The sequence below is a fragment of the Parambassis ranga genome, chromosome 19 (assembly GCF_900634625.1).
Source record: "Parambassis ranga chromosome 19, fParRan2.1, whole genome shotgun sequence".
Taxonomy (NCBI): domain Eukaryota; kingdom Metazoa; phylum Chordata; class Actinopteri; family Ambassidae; genus Parambassis; species Parambassis ranga.
In genome coordinates this window covers 13624911-13647961 of record NC_041039.1, presented here as the reverse complement: position 1 = coordinate 13647961, position 23051 = coordinate 13624911, and the positions used below count along the sequence as shown (strand labels likewise).

Below are 23051 nucleotides of genomic sequence, written 5' to 3'. Positions count from 1 at the left end.
ACAACATGGGTGTTGTTTGTTTCAATATAAAAGGCTATTGATAATATTATTATGATTATTAGTAATGTAATCATTATATAGAAAACTGAGCATTGAGCGTGCAGTTTTTGTGTGTTGGCTCTTTAATATAAATGATTTGTCATCATAATTCGCAGCAATAGTTTTACATTTTATTTATTTGGTTATAAAGTCGTTTATAAATGAACTACATGGAAACGGAGTTTGTTTGTTTTTTCATGAGCGGGAAGTATTTTCTGAGTTGCTGCTAACCTTTGCTACAGGTTAATATTACGATACAATATTCTTTTTTATATTTTTAAAATGTTATTTTGTAACATTCACGCGAAAGAACAAAAGTTTAATATATGCTAGTTATACGTGTATATATATTTTACATCTTCTTCGGTCCATCTGACGTAAGGCCGTCGTCACTTGGTGACGCTGTGTCTCTTTGTTGGCTTAGCAGCGGCGACGTTTTGTTGTTATTTTCGCTGCAGCTGAAAAACAGGCACGGATAATTTGGGTTTTCGTATTGTTCCGCAATCAGCAGCACACACCGTAGAGCTTCAGGTGTGCTTGTCATAGGCTGATAACCACCCTAGGAATGGACTCAGACGAGGGTTATAACTATGAATACGACGATGAAGAGGAGGAATGTAGCGAGGACAGCGCCGAAGAGGAGCCCGAGGACGACACCCTGGAGCTCGGAGAGGTGGAGTTGGTCGATCCCGTGGTGGCCGGTGGAGAACGAGATGAGTGCGGTGAGACTGGCGGAGGTGGCCACGGTCCTGGCGAGGAAGAAGAGGAGGACTACCGCTTCGAGGTTTTGACTGCCGAGCAGATCCTCCAGCATATGGTGGAGTGTATCAGGGAGGTCAACGAGGTCATCCAGGTAGGTATTTTGGTATGTCAGCGTCAGGAAAGACCGGGGTCCGGGCTTGGGTGAAGCGTAAACAGGCCATGGACGTTAGCTTAATCGTTAGCTTTGCTGGAGTAGTTTACTTGCTGGAAGTTGGCAGTGAGAGTATTAAGCAAGATAAAATTGTTTATTTTGAAGATTTACATTTCAGTGGTATACAAGTTGAAATAGATATGTGGACGGTGTTCAACATACACATTTATAAACAGTTCGATCAGAGTTTTGTTCCAGGAAGTAGTCTAATCCCTATTGAGAAGTTGGCAGCTACGTTTGCTAAGCTAATGTTAGCTTGCTAGCTAGTTAGCTTGCTTGCTACTTAGCCAAGTGTAACCGATAGCTAACCTAGCCTTACCTATTCGAAAAAGCCCACTGCGCAAAGTGCCAACTCACGATAGACGACAACTTTAAGTATTGTAACTGATAAATTGGAACGTGACGTTATACAAATGTTAAAGTAACGCTACATTTATGTCTTAACGGAGCCAAAGGCTTGGCCACCGAGTTGGTTAGCAAGTTACATGCTATTTTTGCTGCGTTAATGTTCGCGTTTCTTTAACCATGACATCCAAAAAACTTTAAATGGACCACAAGAAGAAGTTATAATTGGGAAATCGTCATATAGATTAAGTTTCTGGGGAAAGATGTCGGAGCTTTTCTTCTTAACCTAACGTTAACTTGGGCCTCCATTTCCATTCACGTAGCTTCATTTGGACCCAGATTAAAATGGAAAGTGGTCTACATAGACCCGTCACGATTAGATTTTTGGACAGAGATCTTTTATTTATTAAACCGTGCTTGCAGCGTTTTCCTATACAGTCTGCAATTCAAAATAAGACTATTGAAAAGCCAGGTATGTGGCAACAGTTCAGCCGCATGGCAGTTAACCAAAATCACTTGCCATCGTGATTCTCCTAAAAAAATAGAATTTAGGTCCAACTACTTCATTTTCAAACACATTTTTAAAGTGAGCTCACACACCTGTTCTCTGACCTAAAGATTTCAGTATGGAGTACCTGACAGTAGCATAGTTAAATCGACTTGAATGTACTTTTCTTGTGTAGTTCTCAGATGACTGTGCCTTCTCATGTAAGGTGTGACTGTTTTGCCTGGCCTCTGATTACGCTTTAGGAAAGTTAAAATGGCTGATACTGTGTTTACATTTGAGGAACAATTTTAATATATTGCCCCCCATGTTCCTCAGTGTAGATCAACTTCAAGCGTTTAAGGACAGCACTACAAACTATAGGCTCTAAAGTGAATTGGTACCTAATCAAAACATTACCAATTAAAATGAAACCATAGTCTCCAGGAAGGGAGGATTTGTGGTGTCATTCTTTTACTTCCAGATGTCTATATCTAATAAACCTAAGATTTGCTGACTACTTTTTTCTTGTTGTGTTATGCGCCGTTTTGTTATGTATCCCACTTTAACTGCATATGGTTTTATGCAGGAATCCCTACACTTTGTAGCACCTGAAGTTTCTGCCTGTTTAACATTTTGACATTGACAGCACATTCACATATTCATTTCTTTGAATCTCAACTAACCGTTAATAAGTACACCATGATTCAGAAATTGACTGTTTTTAAGTCTTTACACTTTTACACAGATATATTATAATCTCTGATATCATGATACACTCATCTTGTCACACCACTAAAACAAGTATTATTATTTGTGAGGATTTAGCTAGTGATTCTCAGCCATAATTACAACTGATGGAGTAAAGATGTTGCTACATAGACAATTCCCCTATGTAGTCACGTGCTAGCTGAGAACAAGTCCAAGTCCGCTCCTCAAAGAGTAGATGGGCTTTTAAAATGCATATTGTTATGAATTTTAGATGCAGACAAAATATGTTTGTACTGCATTGTCTGAACCTCGCAATATCCAGTTATTCTCCAAATATTGGCTGTTAATTAAATATATGCCAGGGAATCTGATTTTCATCACAGTTTACTTTTAATGCAGCTACATGGTAAGATAACAGCAGGTTTTGATGCTTCACTCATAAGGATTGGTTTCTTTGTAGTTTGTATTTTCACCATATTTGGATGTATGAAGCATAATGCCATCCTTTAAATGCAGAGTTTTTATAGACTATCAAACATTTTTGGATGCTTCCTAGTTTTTTTTTTTCTGGCCAAGGATCTTCCATCTTGCAAGTTGAGGTAGTCTTCCCTCTTCAGCATTAGAAAGCAATCATTGATGGTTGACAAAAGGTCACCTCAGACACCAGACTACATACTGCAAAACTCAGCATTATGTGAACTTGTTTGTCAGATGTAACAGACATTTCAGTGTCCCTCCATTTTTGTGTCAGTAGTTTTGTAAAAATAATGTTTTTTTGTTTTTGCCTCTAGAGCACAAACTTAGTAGTTTATCACTTAGCATATTGTATTGTTTTCCAGCTCAGCCCAGATCCACATATGAAGCCATAATGATCTGAAATGGACCCTTTCATTAAATGTTTTTATTTTATTTGTGATCAGCTGTACGTAATACATTGCTACCATTTTCCTATTAAAATGATATAAGCCTGGCCAAATGTATAACTTTTATGTAATGCATAACATACTCCAGCCTGGTCTACTCCTTAGCAACTTGTGCATATCAAAAGGGGAAACATTTCTTTAGTGTAATGCCAACCAACATACATTGATTCAGTTTACTGTGATCTAATATACATTGGTCGATGTGAAAGCAACTTTCTGAAATTTTCACTTAAGATTTACTATTCATTTACTGTTTTGGTGGATTGCTAGGCTTATCTGAAAACCCATTGAAATGGTTGTCTGAACCTGATGTCACAGCAAACATAGGAACATAGCTGTAGTTGAGTGTGATTTCTAATAAATTTCTAACCAACCATTTCTTGTTCCTCTAGAATCCTGCAACAATAACACGCATTCTTCTCAGTCACTTCAACTGGGATAAGGAAAAGCTTATGGAAAGGTTAGAATCAACAATTCTGTTGATTTTATTTACAGTTTTTAGCTTCTTGGCTACATATGTTAGCAGAGAAATTCCTGGGAGAGCTAATGTCTATATGCTTTTTAACACGGATTCCTTTTTCCCCAATTCATACAGATATTTTGATGGAAATCTGGACAAGCTTTTCTCTGAGTGTCATGTCATTAACCCAAGTAAGAAGCCCCGGATCCGTCCTCCAATCAACACTAGATCATCTGCACAGGACATGCCATGTCAGATCTGCTATTTGAACTTCCCCAACTCGGTAAGTCACATAACAATAGCATTGTCCTGCACTGGCTGGATGTGTTTTTAGTTGAAATCTGTTATTACTGTTAATACAGATATAAACCTGTGAATTCTCTTTATCAACAGAAAATTAACGTCAAGTAAAATGACTTGACTTTATATACCACTAACCACTAAAATATGTATTTGTTATAGTCAGTTCAAACCTGATGTTTCTGTCTTACAGTATTTTACTGGACTGGAGTGTGGACACAAGTTCTGCATGCAGTGCTGGGGAGATTATCTGACCACCAAAATCATAGAGGAAGGAATGGGACAGGTATCCTTCAAGATTTAAGATACAGCTCACTGACCAGTATTAAGCTGTCTTCAGAGAGCAAGTGGCATTGACTGTGTTCTCTGTTTTGAATCCACAGGAGCAGGGCACATAGCTGCCCTGGTGGTTTTAGCTAAATCTATTCTTACCAGCCTCAGTACCATTGTGTAGTCATCATGTATCTCAATATACTATTGCAGCTTTAAATGGGAAAAGGAGTTAACAATTTGGCACAACAGACAGTTGGGCAAACTTGTATGATAAATCTATTTTATTGTCTCAGACTGGATGATTAATTTTAAAACCCGATGTTATTCCAGTACCTTTGGTTTCTAATAATCTGTTTGCTCTTTGCTGGTAGAGAACTTCATTTTTCTGATGACTTCCTTCTCTATAAAATTACCTTCTTTATCATTTCTACCTCTGTTGTGGTTGTCATAGTCACCCAGCAAGCTATAGTGGCTAAAGGCCGTTACATACTCCACAGGAACATAGAAACGTATTCTGGCTCCCAGCACTCCAAGAAGATGAGAAGATTTTCTTCTCAGAGCGCTGGTTTGGGAGGTCTCCCAGCTTGTTCTCGATACCTTGTCTGAGCAGAACTTTAAGAATTTTAAACTAATAGCCCTAAATCCACAGGTCCACACATACAGGTCAAACAATACTATCTCCCAGACCTATTGTATCTATTCTCATGCTACAAGCACTTACACCTGAATATTACCAGCTTGGTATACAGTCAGGAATCAGATCTTTAGGCAAACATGCAAAATTGCGAATAGTAGCAAAAAATCTTCCTCCTCCTCTGCTTCAAACATGGCCTCCTTTTATCAACTAAAAGCTGGTGTGCGACGTGTCGTGCAGTGGGAGAAATCCAGGCTGAAACAAACTTTGTTTTTGTTCTTGCCAGTCCGGGAAAATGAACAGCTTTCTCTGTTCTCTTGGAGTATGTCACAAGCTTAACTCAAAAAGCAGAACAACCATACACATCATTTAAAAGCATGTTAGCTGCCCTCTGTCCTTGCCAATGCCAAAAATGATGCAGGTGGAAATGGCAACCGCTTGTATCTGAAAGCACCTGTAGTGTTGGAAAGCTGCCCGACTAATGATTCACCTTCTGTGTTGTCTTCTCAGACGATTTCTTGTCCTGCTCATAGCTGTGACATTTTGGTTGATGACAACACAGTCATGTGAGTATGTTTTTTTGTGTAACATCGGTTTAATGTTGGTACACGCTGGATAATAATGATCAGGATTGGTAACTAGTCCATTCAGTAATTGGAAACAGTAGAAAACAATTATCTAGTTATTCTGCCATATTAGATATGATACATACACACAGCTACATTTTACTAATGGGCACACAATTGTTACATCTCTAATGTTATTTAAATGTTGCATTGTTGCCTGATGGCTCTTAGTGCCATGCACTCGATGAGATTACTTTTTTGGTGAATTTTTTATGTTACTGTTCAGCTTGTGGTGCAAAGAAATATACCTCCATAAGCGAGTACACTAATCTCTTGTACCGCTCTTAAGCTGACAGTAATTGTCTTAACCTACATTCAACAACAATATGACCACCTAGTAAGAGACCTAAGTTTTGTTTACTGATCAGTTTAGGATGCACCTGCATATGAATGCATGTCGCCATACTGCTTTTCAATTGTGTTTTTATCTAGTAGTTAAATTCCTGCATTTTTGGTTCCGAAATAATAATGAAATCTATTGATGAATAGTTGTATCAGAAAACACATAATTATTTATGCTGTATTGTAACTTTTTTCTGCATTGTTGCTTGCAAGATTAAGAAAAAAACAACCTTTATTTGTTCCAAATTAGTGATATTGCGTTAGGTAATTTATATGCAGATTTGTAATATTTGGTGATTTTAAGTCACGCGTGTGATAAAGGCTAATTCATGATTTAATTTCCCTTCACAGGCGTCTCATAACAGATTCAAAAGTGAAGTTGAAGTACCAGCATTTAATTACCAATAGTTTTGTAGAGGTAAGCTTTGACATATTTTTTATCCTCACAGTGTTTTGGAATAGTAGTGTTGGTATGTTTGATAGCCACGTGCGTATGGTTTTACAAAGTAGAGGCCTTGTTTGTGTATGTGAAACTCGGAGCTGAAAATCTGTCATTTCCATTTGTAGTGCAATCGACTGTTAAAGTGGTGCCCTGCACCAGACTGCCATCATGTTGTGAAAGTCCAGTACCCAGATGCCAAGCCAGTAAGGTGCAAGTGTGGCCGTCAGTTTTGGTAAGAAAGTACTTTTAGCTTGCCTCTGTGAATGTGTAATTATTTAGTAGAATGTGAGTGTGAAATGGTTTTTGTTGTTACAGCTTCAACTGTGGAGAGAACTGGCACGATCCCGTGAAGTGTAAGGTGGGTATTTTACTTCTAGAAATGCATTTATTTAACCTATTAGAAAAGTTCTTTTAAGATTAACATTTTTTGTCCATGTGGCTGTTTCTGTAGTGGCTGAGAAAATGGATTAAGAAATGTGATGATGACAGTGAAACTTCAAACTGGATTGCAGCAAATACCAAGGTCTGAAAAAGTTTTCTTCTATATCTGTTCAATGGGTACAAATACTTTTTATTGTTTGTTGATCAAATTTAAATTAGGTTTTACTTGGACTGTAAAGTTTTATTCATCATACACATTTTATGATGTTTTTTTTTCATAATTCTTATTTTGCGGGTCTGAGAGTACCGGTAACTTAATTTTGATCCTCTGTATGTCCTTTACATGTGGCAGTATTGATAAAGCTGATTTTGACTTGACTTGACTAGACTTTACATCATCTGTTTGAAGGACATTTCATTGTCCTCAGGCCATCTTCATAAATACCTACAGCATTGTCAATATTGCTTTTTTATACATGGTGTTTGGTGATTACCGTACTTTAAATATATAATTAAATAATAATTTCCTCCCCTGATAGGAGTGTCCAAAATGCCATGTGACCATTGAGAAAGATGGTGGCTGCAACCACATGGTGTGTCGGAACCAGAACTGTAAAGCGGAGTTCTGCTGGGTCTGTCTGGGTCCATGGGAACCTCATGGTTCGGCCTGGTAAGAAACAATAGTTGGTTTTTATATTCACCTTTGAGCACCTTGTAATAGGAGACAGCAAATTAAGACAGCAACAATCAAAATGGAGAAAATTAATCTTCCATCAATCTCCACGCACAATGTACAGATATTTAGACACAATCTAGTTCAATGTAGGGAGATATTTCTCTAAGGTGTTTTATCCAAGAGGTTTTCTGAAGAAGTTTCCCCACCCGACCAGAGTGTGTCATCAGTTCTGGCACTAGGAGAATGAGGAAACAAATTCAGAAAACTATGCCGTGCATCCAGTTCAGTTTTAAATTCTTGTTAATAACATAGCCTGGGCAAATTATTTTTCACAGATATACAATGATGTGTTGAAATATTCTGTATATATAACATTGTTGATGTTGTCAGGTACAACTGCAATCGCTACAATGAAGATGATGCCAAGGCTGCCAGAGATGCGCAAGAGGTAATAAATAATATTGATACTTTGTAATTTGTTGCTTATTTATACAGTTTTTTTCTATGTCCAGTGAGTGTTTTTGCATTCAAGAACATGTATTGTTTGTGTGCAGCGCTCTAGGGCAGCCTTGCAGAGGTACCTGTTCTACTGCAACCGCTACATGAACCACATGCAGAGTCTGCGCTTTGAGCACAAGCTCTATGCTCAGGTCAAGCAGAAGATGGAGGAGATGCAGCAGCACAACATGTCTTGGATTGAGGTGCAGTTTCTGAAGAAGGCTGTGGATGTGCTGTGCCAGTGCCGCTCCACGCTCATGTTCACTTACGTCTTTGCCTTCTACCTCAAGAAGAACAACCAGTCCATTATTTTTGAGGTATGAATTTCAAGCTGATAATGAAAATGACATGACTGACATGATCTTTCAGAGATCATCTTTCAGACACATTCAATCTCCACTAGTGATTTATTTTTATTTCTTGGATAGAATAATTATGGTACAATGCTCTCATTCCAATTATCTTTTCCCATCCAATAGCAAAAGTAGTCCTCTCATTCGAGACCAAAGTAGTCACTCTGATTTTTGATTGGATGTGGTGACTGGGAGGAAATGCGCCCATCCTTTCTCAAAGAGAGATTTTTAGCAGATGTCCCTATCCCCACTAATGCACTCAGCACATAATATTGTTTATCAATTTGTTGTTGACCAGAACAACCAGGCAGACCTGGAAAATGCCACTGAGGTGTTGTCAGGCTACCTAGAGCGGGACATCTCCCAGGATTCTTTGCAGGACATCAAGCAGAAAGTACAGGATAAGTACAGGTCAGTGAAGGAATTGTACTGCTGTCCACCTCTGTTAAATTTGTGTTCTTGGACTCTAAAAGAATGTCTTGTGTCTTGTAGATACTGTGAGAGCAGGCGAAGAGTGCTGCTACAGCACGTGCATGAAGGCTACGAGAAGGACCTGTGGGAGTACATTGAGGATTGAGGACACGTCCCAATGCAACGGACTCTTGAGTATCTTGACAAACTAGAGCGCTGATGCAATTTAACAGGGCAGCACGGGCCTTCTGCCGCCTCTCCTTTGGCAAACCAACCACTTTTGCATCATTTTTCCTGGATTTGTTTAACAAAATCTTCAAAGTAAATTATATTTAAATAAAAGGTAGAGTAATAAAAAGAAAGTGTACTACAGTATTGTTAGCAACAGAGCGGAGTCTTGAGAAAGCAGAAAATTCATCTTAAACAAATACATCCTTCTGGCTTGTATTGTAATACCTCCCCTGGACTATCTTATTTTCCTCCGTTTTTTTGCTTGTGAATCTTTTCTGTTTTGATTTTGACTTTTGTTTTCCCATTAGTGTGAAAACGTTTTCAACACAGCTTTAATTGTCCTGGCCATGTCTGCAATATGTGGTGAGATCCTTGTCTGGGTGGCTGAATGCTGATGGGGCTGATTGTAAAGGGGCAAAGACATTTCAGGGGGGAAAAGAAGAAAAAACTTAAAGAACAAAATAGCAAGTCTGTATTTTTCAATTTGTAAATAGTCCATATGCATGGAAGTTAAAGAGCAAGAGTGGCACGCGTTTGCATAATTTTGACATTTTTAAATATTTATTCTTCACCAATATTGAAGAAGGTGTACTTTTGCCATATAGATTGAGTCTGTTTACTCCTTCCATAGACTGAGGGAGTTTGGACGTGTTTGGCAGTAAGGCATTCATCCTATCATCCTCAGTCTCTTCAGAGCAGTGCACAAGTTACACCTTATCAGTAACTCTAAATGGGGACTGATAGAAAGAATTTCTCTTAGTTGCCAAGCAATCAGTAAAAGGACTCTGTGAGTGCACAGCCGAGTTAGAAAAACCAAGAGCAGAAAATGTTTTACAGGTCAAAGGTAAGGTAGACTGCACAGGCCCCGTGTCCCTCTATGCTAACCTTTTGCCGCATCCTCTTAGTTGTTTTTAGAGGTGTTTAACATTTAAAAACATTACTAATAATTATTTGCAAGAGCCAAACTGAGTGACATTCACTCTTTTTTCTTTTTTTCTCTCTTTCCTGACGTGGCTTGGGGTAGCCCTCTCAAAGCTCAGCTTGCACCTTGGGGGATTGAAAGAGGGTAATAGAATGTACTGATGGCACAGCTTTGTAGTGCTGCTAATTGGGCTCGATCACTGTCAAACAGGGTCAGGCATTTGCATCACTCTTGCAGGGAATATTTGGAGGGCATGTGGCCGATAGTGGCCATGCTTCTTTAAAGAGATCACTTGCCTTGCAGTGAGAATGAACATTGCTTTAAACCAAGCGACGCAGATGGACTTGTGTGATCCTTAAGCAGATGAGGAATATAGGGCAAACTTCTAAAGGTTGTAGGAGTGTTTTGTTTTGTTTTTATTTTTAACGCCGTCATGCTGTTGCATTAAAGACTGTATTTTTCCGCACATGGGTTAAGGTTTCAACATTGAAATGTCAGTGCCCCTCCAGGTTTTGCATTGTTCTGAATGGTGGTTGCTCTGGTTGTCAAGCTCTCTGCTTGTAAATGCTCGTTCATGTCTCTGCTGTGTGGCAGTCTTATCAAGATTGACTGGAGGGGACATGATTATACAGGCACTGATGCAAGTCAGAAGATGACACCAAAGTGTCAGCCATCTTAAAAACACATCCTTTGCCCCAATTTCCAATCTTTGGGGAATTCTCTCCCAAATGCTTCTTATGTGTTCAAACTTATTTTATCCTAGCAAATTATAAACTGTATTGTTTATTTGAATAAATGTCATGAGAAATCTCATTTTTGGGAGTACTGTGTGAGTCATTAGAGTAGGTTTGGTCTCAAGCATATTAATGATCCAAACATCCATGATGCATTTCTGCACTGTGTGTTTTGCAATGTAGTGTACTACAGACCTTGGCAGAGCTGTGTCTTCCAGAATAGCGTGGATTTAATTTGGTGACTTTCTCTGAATAATTTTGATTTTTCCGTACTCATGTTAGCTCTTTTCTTTTGCGCCACATTTACTTGCAGCTTGTATGATAAAGACCAGGTGGTTGTTTTGTATGATGTCATTTTTGAAATAATTCTTTCCCTTAAGTCACAAAAACCAATGATGACACAAGGTGACTGGCTAAAAGATGGGCTGTTTCTGTGATGCAGTAACACCAGCTACAGCTGTGATCATTAGGCTAATGTGCTCTCCAGGGCTGGCTCTGTTTTCATTGTGTCTGCTAGTAGTTCATGAACATTTCAACTTAACGTCTGAAGTAACAGAAGCAGCTACTCACATTAAATTGAGACATCCAAAAACTTTTAATACTTTTCTACATATCTTTTCTTTATGCTATCAGAAGGGTGTTTTATTTCCTATTAGTGTAAAAATGTGGGAAAAATTAGATGTCTGTTTTGGAGAAAATATTAAAGTGCAAAATGTTGCAAACATTGTTCTGGCATGGGTGGTTGATTGATAAATGGACACAGTACCCTGAAAAACATTCTTGTTATGGACTTGACTCTGGAAATCCTAACTTAAAATGACATTTTTATCAAGGAGAAGGAATTTGCAGCTAAACATTCTGCCACAGGATGGGGACAAAGAACCTGTAATCTTAACATGAAGCTGCACATTTAAGGTGACGTTTGGTGGTTCAGTCTTGAGGCTGAGAGTAACTGAAAACACCATGAATGGTTCTAAAGACTGCTGGAGCAGCTTGGTACTGGAAGAAAAAAAACATCTCCATATCAATTTGTTGCATTTTATTAAAAAAGTACAAAACTGAGACAGGCAAACATTTTCTACACCAGTGTGGGTAAAGATGGCTTAAAAATAAATAACTAAAGCTAAAGGGGGGAGTGGGGTGTTAAGCACAGTAAGGCGGTGGAATATACCAAAAAAGGCACAGTGTCAAAGATAAGAGCTTAAAACATGCACACAGGCTATAGTTTATTCCATACCAAAAAAAAACAAGTGAAGGGGAATGAACTACAGCCTGTGCATGTGGGGGGTGGGGGGGTGGGGGCAGACAGATAGCAGTTGATAAATGTGTATTAAAAACTACTCTTCAATCTTGAGCCAGCCTTTTTTATAGTCTATCAGCAGCTCTAGGTAGTACTTCCATTCTGGCTCACTGTCATACCTGACCTCAAATATAGTCTTCAGGGGGTTGGTGTGAGCCTCATGGATTCGCAGTACTTCTCCTCTGTACCACACTTCTGATTTGTCATCTTCCTCATACAGATGGTGGATCCTTTTCCCCACCAGGTCTGGGTAGTAGAACCGCATGGTTGTACGAGCCCTCTGGACAGCTGACCGCAGCACCCATCGCTTCCTGTGCTCAGCACTGTGGCAGGCAGACAAGTAGGGGCAATATTTGATCTTCAAGCGTGATCTGTTTTTTCTTTTAGGAGAGCCAGCCAGGGGTCTTAAGGCATGAGGGAAGCTCCCTGTTCTCTGCCACTTGTGGGTGACTTCGGGTGTCCTCTTGGTAGGGTCTGTCTCACTGCTCCCTCCCTCCCCTTCACCAGTCTGTGAAAGTGAGGGATCAGCAAATGTTTCCGACTCTGGCACTGCTTGGTAGCGAGCCTTTTTGCTTTTGCGACTTTTACTCAGCATTTTCCTCAGTTTCAGAATCACTCCTGAGCAATTCTTAGATCTGGCCTGAGAGTTGGCAGGCCCTGAGGACTGACTGACAGGCCACAGACTGGAGGATTCTTCTGCCTCTTCTTCTGTGTCACTGGGAGACAGCGCATTAAATGACAAAGGACATGTCCATGAATTCTCAGAAATTATGGCCTGTTGGATGAGTGGAGAATCCTGCTCTGCAACCATATGGTCGGTCCCACTATCCTCAGTCCCTTGAGGCTCATGGGCGACCCAGTTTTTCTTCGTGAATGTGTTCCCGACACCTCCAACTGTGTTACCTGCTTCTTCCTGGTCTGACAAAGTGTCATCTAGAAACATACGCCTGGAACTACTTTTTACTCTGCTCTTTGTTCTGTTCCTGTTCAAATGCAATTGTGTTTCCTGGTCCTTCATGTATGAGGGTGTGTCTGAGGAGGCAATGATTTCTGCAAATACAGGAGCCCCCCTGCTGTTAGATGCTTCGCAGCCTCCATCTTGTTCTCTGTAATGAGGATCCGTATCTAAGCCTGCAACACAGGGATAATAGCAATTACACAAGGTTAAACTAATACAGATATATCTTGTATATATGTGTGTAAAGTTGTTGTGAAATGTTACTAGTATTTCATTAGTAGTGGACAAGAAGAAGACATTTCTGCCTTGAACAAGCTAAACAAGGAAATCCACCTTGATAATTCCTAAAAGGCAACCTAGCCGCTGATATGAATGCTGCCAGCAAACAAGAACAATGAGAAGCTATTCTATTGATATCAGCTGACACATGGTGATTGGACAGCATGATCCTCAACTGCGAAACACCCTTTCAGCTGTGGGAGTAAACACGAAAGGCCGGGGATGGGAGTCAGCTGCTACCAGGGATGTTAGCAGTCAAGGATGACACAGCAGCAGTGAGGACAGGAAATATCTTCAGATACCAAGGTCAAGTGCTCCCAAACCATGTGAACCCATAATAATGTCAGCAGTGAACAAAAATTCAATTAAACATGACGCAGTAAGCAAATGAATGTGCTCCATAAAAGGAAAGTCGAATGCTATTCTATAGTCCTAATGTTGTCAACAACAAAACAAACAGAACTTGTATTTCCTGTGCAGCTACCTTCTGTCATTATGTTGAACATTAAAAAGGAAGCTTATTTATAAGTCAATGCTTCACCTTGCAGCCAAATATGCACACAAGAAATGCAACCGTGAATAAGCAAACACAATGCCCTACTTCTTTATGAGTATACAGGCAAGTTAAAGAGGAAGGGACATGTCAAGAGACAGATTAATGTGTTGTTTTTTTTTTGGTCTTTTAATGGGGCAGTAATCAATTGGAGTCGCCTCTGTTTAGGCACAGCAGCACAGATGTGTTTATTTAATATTATTATAATAAAGATCACCACCTTTTCGCCAAGCCAAATTATACCACAGTTAATCCTTCTGTCACTTCCTCCCTCTGCTAATGCTATCCACTTTAATAAAAGCCATCAGGGAGAGGGTCATTTTTCCATAAGCAGCCCAGGTCAGCACCCTTTCCCTCCTCCCTCCCGTTTCAAGCATAATGTAATCATGCAACTCCTTGTGATTCCTCAGTGAAGTTAGCAGAGAGGTTTGCTGCTTAAAGTCACAGGGGAAAAGAAAGAGTAGTGATATTAACCCTCGGGCGTCATTGGGGACTTTTTTGTCCATTTGGGTAATTTTTGCCTCTTTACCTGGCCACCATTTTATCTGTGTTGGTGCAATATGCCATATATTGTGCATATGGCACAATTTTTTGTAACAAAGACTCTCTCTAGACACATTTTAGAATTCCAATTTAAATTTTTCAAATACATCACCAAAACATGGTGAAACAAATTGTTTAACATATTTATGCAGAAAAAAGTAAGAAAAAATATTAATCTGTTAATTTTTTATTGCAGTTTTTTGGAAGTGGACGTTTTTGTCCATGAATGATACAAAAGGGTAGTAAATTTTAAAACTGCTGCTACACAAAAACTAATAATCCATCAAACTCAATATTTTTGGCTAATCTTTGACATATCCATGACAGATTTAAAAATAATGCCTCAGCAACCTAACTTTTGTTTTGTGGAAAATAACTCATTTTTTGTGTTTTTTTCATAAAAAAATTACTATGACATCAATTAATCAAACGGGCATTTAAATGGTTAAATTCCTCAAAATGATTTAATGTTTGGTAGTTTTGAGCAGGGCTGAAGTTGTTTAATATATTTATGCAGAAAAAAGATTAATCTGTTAATTTTTTATAGCAGTTTTTTGGAAGTGGACGTTTTTGTCCACGAATGACACAAAGGGTAGTAATTTAGAGTGACGCCTGAGGGTTAAAGGACAACATAAAAAAATAAATATACCTGGACTCTCTTTTGGACATCAGGTGAGGCTGACTCTGTAAAAAATAAATGAATTTGATATTGAATAATTCTCCTTTACTGTGATTAGTGCTTAACAACAAGGGCCACCAAAGCAGAAGATATAATTCACTACAGAGAAGTTTGACATCAAGTCACATTATAAACCATTTAAATTCTGTATTTGGGTTCAAAAGCTACATAAACAACCTCGATGATTAAACAGAGACTATTATTTTATGAATAATATATGCTCACTGAGAATGTAATCCAATATAATACTTCAGTATGAAATAAGTGATAGCACCATTAATATTTAGGTTTTATGGCAGTATTTTTTTTCCAGGGAAGGCCTTGGTTATTTCAGCTAAAATGCTCTGCCTGTTGTCCAGACCTGCCGCACACTGAAGATCTATCTCTATCTATATTTCAAAAAATAATTTCTCACATGAATATAGGTTGAATAATCTGATTGAATAATCTAAAAAATCATCAGCTCATGTAATCATATCATGTACTAAGAGGGGATTTCTAGAAATCTGCAGGCTAAGACAGGAAGTGTCACATGGTATTATCACTACATCAATATACTAAACCAGATCTCCTCAAGAATTTCTGCAAAAATGATTCTCAGAACACATAATCAAAGATGTAATCTAAAACAATATCATGAATTTCCATCTCTTCATTAACACCAAAATTACATTTGAAAAAATCATGTTATTGCAGTGATCAACAGACTGTTTATTAGAAAATACTTTCAACTTGTGTGTTTGTCTGCATGTATACATCCATTCATTTCCTCTTGTCTTGACACTGAGTTGTGTCCTGCTCTGTCCCCTAATTAGAGGTAAACACACAGCTGCTTACATAAAAAGTCAAGCATGAAAGAAACAAAATTACCATATTCTTCTGTCTAGAGTAAACATCTTACTCACCCAGATGTTTGCAGACGCAGGTGTAATGCAAAAGGTTGACCACATCGGCGTAAACATCAGGCAGGTGTTTGAGAGACATCAGCCTCCTGAGCCTGGAGGAGCAGGCTCGTTTATGAAGCTGGATGAGGATCTTCTCTTCAGAGAGCGTGGTGGGCCGTAGCTCCACTTTGTGCTCCTGCAAGACCTGATCGATAAAGTTCCCCTGGACCATAGGAAACAGAAGCTCCTTCACCACAAGCATGGGGATAAACACTGCCCCTGTGCGCATGACATGAGGAAAAGGGCAGCGTTCCTGGGTGGTGTACTCCCTCAGTCTCTCAAGGACATTGTTGAGTGCTTTCTTCATCTCCTCATTAACCCACACTTCTCTGGCTTTTACCCCCAACAAGCAGGACACTTTCTGGACTTTGGTTGAGGGAGAGACGGGTTCATTTATTTGTAGTTGAGACAACCAGTTTTTGAGCTCGTGCTCTGCAGAAGCGGACACAGCTTTGGATACTAGCGTGCACAGAGAGTGGTGCAATTCAAAGAAGTGCTTGCGCACTGGCGTTCGATCCTGCTGTTTCGCTGTGGGTTTAGGCACCAGCAGTGCAACTGGCTTCTCTGGGAGTGGAGCAGGGCTATAATGCTTGATATCTGGGATAATAATGTTGTAGGTGGAAAGTTTAAGACACTGGGGAGGAATGTTTTTGAAGTCAACTTTGCTCTCATGTGGCTGAGGTGGAGCAGTTGTTTGGGGTTGAAGGGTGACTGCCTGTTGGTACTGTGTGTATGCGTCACCATGAGACAATGAGCTCACCTGAGCAGGAGGTGCAGCATGTTTAGATTCATCTAAAGTCTGATTTTCATTAGCTAATGAGGGCTCATTTTCAAGTTCATCAGGTTCACATTTAACTTTCAACACCACCGGCTCACTGTCAGGTACATCAGTCTCTTCAGCCTCTTTTTTGATTGTCACTTTGATGCAGTCATTTTCACCAACACAAGTTTCTACAGCATCACCCATATCTAAGCTGTCTACCTTTTCTACTTTAATATGTTTGGGTTCTACAGCAGTCTGCTCTGTTGGGGTATCTTCTGGACACGTATCTTTGGATCCCACACTGGCAGCAGAGTGATTTTCATCTCGATCTGGCCCCTTTCTTTTGATGTCTGTACTGGGTTTGATTTCATGGCGCTCAGAATGCTGGAAGGCTGTCTGAGGTGCTCTGCCTGGAATGAACACTCCAGAGGTCCGCAGGCATGCTTGGTAAGGCGCCAAACTAAAGACAGTGTCAATAATTGGCATAGGAGGAGAGTCATTTTTATCCTCCATTTCAAGCTTTGGTTTCTTGCTGACTTCTACTTCATATACATCATTATCCTCCTCCTTTATTTTCATAGGTGCAGATGAGTGAAAAATGCTCCTCTTCAGGGATCCTTTATGAACACCATTTCCTGGACTGGTCACAGAGCCATTGTGTTTACTTCCTGTTGCAACAGCAGGGGAATAAATGATTTTTCGGACATTTGCGCTATTATGTGCAGCTGTATGAATTCGATCTGCGCTATGCTTGGGTGAGTGGGGTAGCCATGCTGCTCGGGAAACAGGAAGGGATTGCGGCTGTTTGGGGCAGGTCACTTGGGCTTCACAGGAGGAGTAGTCAAGCAGTTTGTTTATGTTTAATCCAGCTGGTGGAGGGATGGGTGGGTCCATGTGCAGGCTGGTGAGTGGGGAAAAATATCTACCAATTTGTAAGCTGGATGGTGAGACAGCATGTTGGCTGGCACGTCTGGTAGGGCTGATCTGGTCCATGCGCAGGAATGGTGAATCATGGAAGTGTTTTGCTTGCAGGCCAATGCTGGACTTGTCCTTATGTAGACTGGTGTCAGAGGCTGCGGGGTGAGGTTGGCTGGATGGGGAAACGTTTATGTGACTAGGGTGAAAACTAGGAGACATATTTGGCCTTTTTAGGGGGGGTCTGATTTGGCTTGCATTTAAATGAAATCTCTGAATTGCATAACACGGATAGTCAAATCTCTGTATAAAGGGATGGTTTTGCAACATTTCAGCGGTGGGCAAAGGAATTTCAGCATGAAGCGGCTGAGGCACTATGTAACGCTCCCGGGGGTTTGAGATTGTGTGTTTATGAATAACAGGGACATCTTCTCTCTGCTTACTTCCACTATCTTTACACTGTTGTCTGGTTTCTACCTCCACATTTGCCTGGGGGTAGTAAAACATTGGGTGCTGTGCTAGCTGACCATATTTGGGTATGAGAGAATGTTCCTGATAAACCTCTGAGGTCATATGCTCATATGTAGGCTGGGAGGGGTACAGGCTGGGGTAGCCTCTGGGGGACGTCTGTAAGGGCTGGCTGTGCTCACTCAAAGAACCAAAGAGTGTGTGAGTGGGGGCGCAGGGGTAACTGCTGTAGTTTGGCTCCAAAGACAAAGTTCTTGCTTTACCTGGGCTGTATGGCTCCACAGTGATCCTTTTCAGCGGCTCTGTACCAGCCTCAAAATGTAAGCCTCTCTGTTGTAGCAGTGCATCTTGTGCTTTTCTCTGAAGAGGCGATCTTTCAATGTAATGAGCCTCACTTTGCATCCAGTCATGCTCATATATGGTGTTTGGTATCCTTGGAGAGCCGTGTTCCACAGTGTACCGCTGTCCTATCATACATCCCAGTTCATTACAGCAGGGGTTATGTCTGTACACTGGTTTAGGAATTGCTAAGTAAACAGAGTTTTCAGAATGTGAAGACGAGTCCTCGCTGCCTGCTTTTGTTTGTTTTCTGATTGCTGGTGTAGGACTGCTGATCTCAGGACTTTTAGCATATAGCATGAAGCCCCGTTTTACTGGGGCGTGGTGCATAGAGGAGGAATTAGAATGTCCTTCTTCTGAAGAACTGGTGCCCTGCCTGTAAATGATGTGGTTTTGTCTTTCTGTGCCTGAGAGGTGAGTCACAGGACTTCTGGCATCCAGCAGCGACGCCTTTGAGTTAGTCCTCCAAGGAGAAGTCAAACCTGCTCCCTCTTTTTCTCTGGGGTCGTAGGTGAAACAGGACCCATTGTACTGCAGAGCCTGCTTACCCAGGAAACCAGACATATTTTGTGATTTCGTCAGTCCAGTGGATGCTATCGTCGTGTCAAACAAAGGCATCTTGCTTCGCAGCACTGGGTCTGGGAGGGTCTGCATAGAGTCACTGCTCATCCTGTAGTAACTTTGTTATGATGGTGCACTGTTGATGTGGCTTCAGACCTGCAAATATACAAACAAATATAAACAAACATACCAAAATTAGATACTGACAGTTCAGCCTATAAGTTAATATGTATTATTGTCCGGTGCTCTGTGGAGTTGGAGCTACAAAATTGCCTCCAGCAAAATGATACAGTTTCTAGGTGTAGTTAGACAATAGTTCCTTTTTAAACTTGCAGATAAAAGCATCTGAGGATTTTTAAGTAACCAGGTCATGTATTTTTGCAACTTCAAACCCTAAGTAGAGTCCCATCCAGTTCCATTACTTACAAGAGAAAGCAGCCAATAAAACAATCCAGAAATATGAATATTTTGCCTCTCTCTAAACCTAGTTCCACATAGTTAAACCTAAACTTAAATCACCTAAAAACAGCTCCCATGTCAAACATCAGATAGGACAGCAGGACATATTGCAGAGAAACAATCAATGTGCACAGAGTCATCATTAGATAAGAGCTAGCTGGAGGCCTTTTCAACCAATCTCGTGGCTTATCACACATATGTCACATAGACCCTAATCAGCTGAAGCACAGGAACAGAAAAAGTGCTAAGAAGTCACATATTATGCTCTTTTATGAATAATTTTATACAACAGGATGACCCACAGTGCTACAGGTTTTAGAAGAGTCATAATATCAACTTTTGGCTGAAAGCATTCTACACTTCAAGGTCTGCAAATATGAGTGCGAGTCAATTATTGCTAAATATTTGGGCATATTTATGGGTTTATTGGTGTCATATTAAAGTTTTTTCCCCATGGATCCTAATTTTACTTATAAACAGTCAAGTGGACTTAAAAGTTTCGATCCTGCATTTTATTGCCATGAACTTTGAGTGACCATGCCTTCCTTTTTCATAGACTTCATTCTTACAGCTAAAACCAGTTCTTATTTGACATATTATTTTGGCCTTTGTTTTGTCCAATTAAATATGTGTACATTTTTTTGTTGAGAAGACTTCCAAAAAATGTATATATGATTTACTTCTGTGTGCAGTCTAAAAGCCCTATGTCTTATTATACATTTAAAAAAAAAATCTAGAAAAGAAGTAACTACAGACGTGACTCTATGCTCCTTCATTTCCCCTTAAGCTTTATCCCTGCAGTTTGTCAGATAATGCACAATGTGTTTTGTGCATTAATTACTGGGAGCAATGCTGTTAAAACAAAGACAGTAGAGCACATGTCAAACTCAGGTCACCCCAGACCCCATGGTCATGGGAGACCCCAGACCCCATGGTCATGGGAGACCCCAGACCCCATGGTCATGGGAGACCCCGGGGGGGGGGTCTCTGTAAGATGAAGGTAAAGGGACAATGCAACTGGTTATAAAACACAAAGAAAAAAGAGAACGGTTGTAGTAATATACATCCATCCCACGGTAAGATAAGGTTCCGGAAATCCACCCAAATATGAGCATGTTGTTTCTGAAGGCAATCCACCCACCCATTCTGGAGGTTTATCACCTAAAAATAAACTAAAAACAACTCTGACTATAACTTAACTTTTCTTACTTTCATGCATGCTTAGCTTCTGAATTCCTGACATAAACTGGAGAAAGAAAAATAACTTCATCACGTGATTAGAACTCCAACTCTGCATGACCTGGAGGCTGGAACAAAATAGTTTTTTTTAAAACAGAATATTGTTACTGTGCTCCCACTTACTGACAGTCTTTACATTTTTTTTTAAATAAGCCTGGCAAAACATCCCTGCTGTCTTCTGACAAGCTGCCAAATTCAGTGTAACATCTGCCAGTATATGTTGAAACAGCTGTGCGCATGCGGCAAACTGCATAACGATGTATGAGACACGTCTGCAGGTGATAGGGGCTGATATAAACACCTCTGTCTCACTTTAAAGCCACACATGGCCTCATTATGAGCGGATCCAGGCTCATGGCAACACACGGGACCGCAGTGCAAACAGATGTTATCAGTTCATCCTGTTGACACCTTTCCGAAAAACACCTACAAAATGATGGTTTATCTGCCTGTAAGGTGTACATGTGCGGTTTTCACGAAGGAAACCGTTTCACCCAAATGAAAGCTGCGCACTGTGTGTGTTTGTGTGTGTGTGTGTGTGTCCGCCCACTCCCATGATCTGTAGGGCAAGGGTGATGGAGAGTGACTTCCGAAAGCACAACCGTCCAAAGTAAAAGGCCTCAGAACCACACGAGAAAGAAAGAAAGAAAAACAGACACATTCACTTCATTCCAGCGCGTCTAACAGTCATAAATCACCTGTTAACCAATTAGGGTCAGATGTCAACTATTCACATGAATATTATGAAAAAGACAAACATTTCCTGATACTTGGTCAACACACAAATAACTCACGTCTCCAACATAAAAAACGGAACTTAGACTTAGACATGTTTCTTATTGTGACATCAGTGTCACGCGTGTTTCTCGCCTTTCACGCTGCTGTCCTGCCTGTCAGGAGTGCCAACTGCACAGGGCGCACGCAATATACAAATACTTTGCGCACGAAGTGTTCCAACTTTCGATTGCAGTGCGAGTCATTTCCATACAGGGTGCGAAAGCGTCGGTAAAAAAAAAAAAAAGATAAAACCACAATGTGGCAAAGGACACGGTCCCAAACACGGAGGATGCACGGAGACAACCAAACAGTTTCACACGCTTTGATGCTTTCTAAGAGGACAGTTGAGGTTGCAAAGATTACATGCGGATTTTCTCTCTTTCCTCTTTCTTGTCATTTCAACACTGTCGAGCAGTAAATGAGTTCTCTTACCTCGCCGCGGTGATAACTGAATTCCACAAAGTCTCCATGAAAGACAAATTCACAGGAAAAAAAAGACTGGGTCTTCTCTGAACTCGTGAAAGTCGGTCAAACCCAGATGCACACACACACACACACACACAAAAAAACACCAAATGAAATCAAGGAGGCCTGCCAGGAGGTTGGCGCGGCTGGCCCGAAGTCCACGAGGCGTAAAGAGAAGTTAACAAACTAAAGAAAAGACAAAAGGGAGGAGGAGGATGGTCTTTGATCAATAGGCGGAGTCACACCATCCGTCTATCCACGGCTTGTTTTCTACACATGTGATGTTTTCCCGCTGGTGACTTTCTCGCTCTCTTGCTGGCAGTCTCCTCATGTCCGGCTTCCAGCTGGCGCTGCTGCTCCAGCTGCCGCCTTCTGAAATGACTTTAGAGTCATGTTTTCTTTCACTGACAGATAACACTAAAGCGTGCCATTGATTCCTCTCGGTTTCGCGCCCTGAGCTGTTTCCAAAGCAGAGTTTCCTTGTTCCCCATTATTTCACCACACGTAAGAAGACATCAAGTTCCAAAAGAAAGTGTATTAAACTATCTCCACCCTTTATTTTTGTCTATGCACGCAACCAACACACACGTCTGGGAGTAGGCTACAAGCAGTCATACCTTCCAGTGGTTAATCCTAATATGACAAATCTAATCTAAAACCTTCTTCCGCTCTAGCTTAAAAGAAAGAGTTAACCCACTACTTATTATAATAAAAAATCTAGCTCTTTCCACTGAATTATCTGACCTCATCCTGATGTAGTTAATGGTTGACTTTGTCTGACTGAAGGTGAAATCAGGTCAGCCATTATCTCAGACTTTGCTTTACCTTTTGTCACTAACTGTGTCCTGCTCATTTTTCAGACCTGTATGTGTAACAGTGAAGAATGTCTGAATCAGCGCCCTGCCAATTAAGCTATAAAATAATAAAAATTATTATAGTGAGATATTAAACCTAAATTCTTCCACTCCTGCTGAATGAGTTCATCTCTCACTGCACTTGCATCATATTCGGTCCCTTGCCACCTCCGAGCTGGAGTCTAATTTATGGGTCCCGCGTGGCTGTGACAATTTGGTCTAGACAGGTTGGTGGCTTCAACCCATCCCAGGGGTCC

The 23051-nt window shown here is 40.4% G+C and overlaps 2 protein-coding genes across 2 annotated transcripts; one reads left to right on the top strand and one right to left on the bottom strand.

Moving 5' to 3' along the window:
• Positions 1 to 427: 427 nt before the first annotated feature.
• Positions 428 to 10777, top strand: arih1 (ariadne ubiquitin-conjugating enzyme E2 binding protein homolog 1 (Drosophila)). Its single transcript, XM_028431202.1, has 14 exons — positions 428 to 892; positions 3808 to 3875; positions 4011 to 4158; positions 4369 to 4461; positions 5593 to 5648; positions 6402 to 6468; positions 6618 to 6724; positions 6808 to 6850; positions 6944 to 7015; positions 7413 to 7543; positions 7940 to 7997; positions 8104 to 8364; positions 8699 to 8811; positions 8893 to 10777. Exons 1-14 carry the CDS (start codon positions 605 to 607, stop codon positions 8975 to 8977), a joined length of 1590 nt encoding a protein of 529 aa, XP_028287003.1. The 5' UTR covers positions 428 to 604; the 3' UTR covers positions 8978 to 10777.
• Positions 10778 to 11716: 939 nt separating this feature from the next.
• c19h15orf39 (chromosome 19 C15orf39 homolog) lies at positions 11717 to 22411 on the bottom strand. Its single transcript, XM_028431197.1, has 3 exons — positions 21908 to 22411; positions 15916 to 19156; positions 11717 to 13129 (listed from the first exon to the last, which is right to left on the bottom strand). The coding sequence occupies exons 2-3, from the start codon at positions 19106 to 19108 to the stop codon at positions 12036 to 12038; spliced, it is 4287 nt and encodes a 1428-aa protein (XP_028286998.1). The 5' UTR covers positions 19109 to 19156; positions 21908 to 22411; the 3' UTR covers positions 11717 to 12035.
• Positions 22412 to 23051: the final 640 nt, after the last annotated feature.